The 4,414-nt window shown below is 38.1% G+C and overlaps 1 protein-coding gene across 2 annotated transcripts in view; it reads right to left on the bottom strand.

The window, feature by feature from the left end:
• Positions 1 to 4,414, bottom strand: part of LOC106533826 (netrin receptor UNC5C) — a 74,079-nt gene that overhangs the window by 28,082 nt on the left and 41,583 nt on the right. For both annotated transcript variants that reach the window (XM_014030266.1, XM_014030267.1), the window contains exon 8: positions 1,361 to 1,552. In XM_014030266.1, coding sequence (XP_013885720.1) covers positions 1,361 to 1,552 — 192 coding nt within the window. The remainder of the gene's footprint in view (positions 1 to 1,360; positions 1,553 to 4,414) is intronic.

The raw sequence follows: 4,414 nt of genomic DNA, 5'->3' as shown, positions 1-4,414 counted from the left end.
TATATATATATAGGGACTGACACAAGATTCTTACCACTTCCCTATCTGGTTCAGGCTTTCTCTTAGATTGGTTTTATTGTTTGTAAAAAAGGGAAAAAAATGGCAGGACAGACAAGAGAAAGGGAAATATTGTTCCATTTAAACAGGAAGGCAAACACTCCAGTGATTGTAGCTGCTGTTATAGAAGAGACAAAGACGCGACTGAGTAAAGACTGAGCGGAAAGAAGGATAAAGATGGGAGGATGCTGATGAACAGGAAATTTGATTGTGCTGACTGTGCAAATAAGAAGTGAGAAGTAAATGAGGGAAAACATCAGTGAGAAACGAGAGTGACAGAGGAAAACAGACAGGGAATAACTCCATGATAGAAGAGAGCCATTTCTGGAAGAAATAGATTATAACCCAAACCATCAGAAGCTGACAGCATACGGCTGAATAGAGAAACAAAATGACACCAGAATAAAAGCCTTGAATTGGATGTGACAGGTAGAGTTATTAACATAAAGCATGGCCACAACTGTTATAAAACTCACAAAAATCTGTCCGTCTGCTCTTCTTTGGACCAGTTACAGTCCACATTTTGGAGGAACAGAAGCCAAAAGTMCTTTTCGTGTGTGGAAGGAGGCAGCAGACCTTTTGGTTGTTAAGTGTTCGACCATCTCGAGCATTCTTTCGAGTGATTTAAAAGTCTTTTGACAGCTAAATTGTTTGGTGCAAAGTGTCTGACTTTTTTTAAATGATCTTTCCTCAGAAGCAGAAATTGGAAAATAGGTTGGGGCAACTGAAGAGAAGGGAAAAAAAGGATCAAGGTTTTAATTTAAGGGATCTGTAATGTTCCAGTGACATTTCAAAAGGTTATTTGAAGAAAAAAAAAAACGAGAGAAATGTTGACAATTTTCAGGTGTTTCCAAAGAGCATGACTAAGGTAGATAAACTGAAGTATACAAAGTGTTGTAAAGTTATGTAAGAAAGCTATACGTATCAATGTATAACAGTCCTTTTTTATAGTTTGCTTATGTTTTGTTGATGAGAACAATAATAAAAGGCTTCTCATTAGACTCATCAAGACACAACAGTCTTTAAAACGCTTTGCCTTAAAGAGGAAGGTTCCCAAGTGGTAAAGTTGGGTTGTTTGGAAAGGTTATAAACAAATAATATCACCACTAAAGTAATTTTTGTAAAATTTCTGAACTCCTGAATAACAACCATCATCCCCCACAATCCCACTCTCCACACCTTACACATACAAACATATATTATAGATGTTAAGTTAATTTGAAATAAACACAAGRAGAACTCAACTAGTTTTGCACATTTTCCTATCCCAGGCTTGAATATTGCATTTTGAAACATTCATTACCTGACCGGGCTGTCTTGATGTTCACAGACTGGAAGCCTCCGTTGAGCGCTGAGGTGTCGATGATGTCCGAGTCAAAGTCACGGTGCGTCTTGCGATACACAAAAAGTGCCACGATGGCAGAGATGAAGAGGCACATGATCACCGCGATGARGATGCCCACATAAAGCGCCACGTCATCTGTACTCGGAGCAGCTGAAGACGACACAGAGAAATAAAGCAAAAGGGTTACATTTCTGTCAAACAAGATGGTAAAATATTCAAGAGCAGTAAAAGTAGTAATAATAATGAAATTAGCATTCCTTGAAGGGATGAATATTGCCCTCAGCTTTGTGTGTCAGTTACCGTACATGATCAGTTAGAACTCAGGGCATGTTATGAGGATGAATTTCTACTCCTGMCACATGAAATATCACCTCAATATCTATAAATTTGACAAACTATTTTTTTTTATAAGCTAAGACTGATTAGCTCCGGTGGTCATCTTAACTGAGATTAACACCAAATACCTATTTTCTCTTGTACATCCAATGATTACAATCAGTGTTTCATTTAAGTTGGTTCAATGATTCATTAGATGCTTTGATAACAGAGTTGAAACCAAATGTTATTGCTAATGTTTTAAACAAAGGTCGCCGGCAATCTAWTAGAAATTAGTGTGTGTGAGCCGAGATGACTCTCAGTTATTACCACACCAATCGTTAGTGTTTGTGAAACTGATTGAGTTCTAGCCGTAGTTGTGTTAGCTAAGATTAATGAGCTGTGGTGGCCTATTTGAGTCAAGGGCTGTGTCCAAATTCAGGGGCTGGGTCCTTCGATCCGGCCTGCCCAGTCTAGGTGGGTAGGGTCCTTGGTAGGTCGCGAAGACCGGAAAAAAGTGGCTGTGAATTTGGACTGTCTAGCCTTCTGCTTTATTCATGCCCTTTCCCTGGCAAATGTTCTATCCCCTAACAACCGTGACAACCCTAAACAGAAGCCAAAATAGATCAAAATTAGCAAAATATCAATATATTAGTATTATTAATATCATAAAACAATAAAATAGCTTAAAGGCCATATTTGAAGAACTAAAGGACCTGCACATGCACATTTATTGTTATACAAGCTCATTAGATTTCTGACAAGAATAATATTAAAAAAAACATGCCTATGCAAATGACAAAAGCATTAACAACACAACCACTTTAAACTCTTAATTTTTATACCACCAGATTTTTTTTAATGTAAAACCGTACTTCTTTCAATTGCTTCGTCCACCATTACGAGCAGAAAAGGAAATCTCCAGTCGGCCCGCAATGCATTATGGGATATGGTGGGCTGAGAAGGATCTATCAGACCTGGTCCCTGAAATCGGGGAAAGAGGAGGATGTATTTGTCGGCCGCATTGGAGGAATCTTTGAATTTGGACAGCCTCCGGCGCGGCGCWGTGACATACACAGCCGACATATTTGGCTTTCAGAGGACGCAGCCCCTGAATTTGGACACAGCCAAGTTGATCAGTTGTAGATAGAGACTGATTACTTCCTGAGAATCTCATTGAAATCTATCTAATGATTCACGAGATATTACGCTAACAATCAGACACACACAGACAGAAAAGGTTACATATATTCATGACCCTAGGTAATTTTTATGTGAATTAACATTGCTACGGTTGAGAGTAAGGTAGATATCTTCAACACGTTTTCATTCCCATCAGACCATCATCCAGAACCACAAAACAACCTCTTCAGGTTCCACTTCAGATTCAACTTTCAAATTGCCTTCCAGCTTGTTTTATATGATAATCTGTCTTGACAGAGATACAAAGAGCAAAGCAGAAACCTTTCATGAACAAGAATAGCTCCAACTTTTAAAACTTAATACAGCTGGTAATTATGTTACAAGGGTCCCTACATCGCTTTTCAATTTGGCTAAGATTTTAATGACATTTCACCAAGAACAACGGCAAAACCATCATTCASGATTTATCATTTAAAGCAGAAGAAAGGACTGAAATTTGAACGTTTGCCTAACGTGGACTGTAAAAAGCATAAGGCACACTTAAAGGGASGAGAAGAAGTGTGAAAAGGATTAAAGAAGTCCAGCAAAGAGGGCTGAGGATAAAAATGTGAAATAGGAGGAAAAACTGGTTCATTGAGAGGAATCTCAAAAAGACACATCAGAAAAGGAGTGAAAAAGAAAAAAAAAAGATAATCAGTGAAGTTGACTGATAGGTTAGTGGAAAAGATAAGGGGAGAGCAGAGAGTGAAATATAAAAGAGGTGATTGAAAAGCATAGCTTTCAATGAATCTTGAGCAAAAGAAAAGCAAAAAGTYAGGCGAAGAAGACATAAAAAGAGTCAAAAGGGGAGAAAATCTTACATTTATAACAAAAGTGCATGTGAAAGTTTTTGGAGTCTTACATATAAAGCACTGCTTAGATAATCATGTCCTCTGCAGCTAGTAGGAAGGGATTTATCTGTCGCTTTTAAGAAAGGCAGGGAAAAAGTAGAGGGATCCTCCTTTTTAATCCACCCTTAAAGTTGAGGAGCTGATAAAAAGCTTTTAGCAACAAACAGCCGAGTCATTTGCAGGAAGGATTTGTTGTTGTCGCAGCAGAACAAGTTCAGTAAGCATGAACTTAAATATGCATGAGCAAATCCTTTGATAAGGCGCAGAAATATGCATAAACATGATGTGCAGAAATACAGAAGAGGTCAATTGACATGTTAGCTACTCGTTTACCACTTGAGGGAGCTGTGAACCACTTCTCCTGTCTCCGGGGGAAATAACGAGGGTCCTGCTTTGCCTTCATATCAGCTGCTTCAGAGGGACGGGGGTTCATCAGGTTTGACATGGTGATGAGCTTAAATCTCTTCTGACGCTTTGTTGAATATTTGTAAGAATCTGACATATCCAAACTGTTGCATTACTGCACAACCCATGCAAAACAATGGTAAATGACAAATCAAAACTCAATGTTTCACACGAATTTATTGTGAAAATGAATGAACGAACGAACGAATGAATGAATAAATAAATAAATAAATAAATAAAGCACAAATTTGCTTCAAAA

The sequence above is a fragment of the Austrofundulus limnaeus genome, unplaced genomic scaffold, assembly GCF_001266775.1.
Source record: "Austrofundulus limnaeus strain Quisiro unplaced genomic scaffold, Austrofundulus_limnaeus-1.0 Scaffold1031, whole genome shotgun sequence".
NCBI lineage: Eukaryota > Metazoa > Chordata > Actinopteri > Cyprinodontiformes > Rivulidae > Austrofundulus > Austrofundulus limnaeus.
Note: the sequence above shows the minus strand (reverse complement) of the source record. Positions and strands in the feature narration are given on the sequence as shown.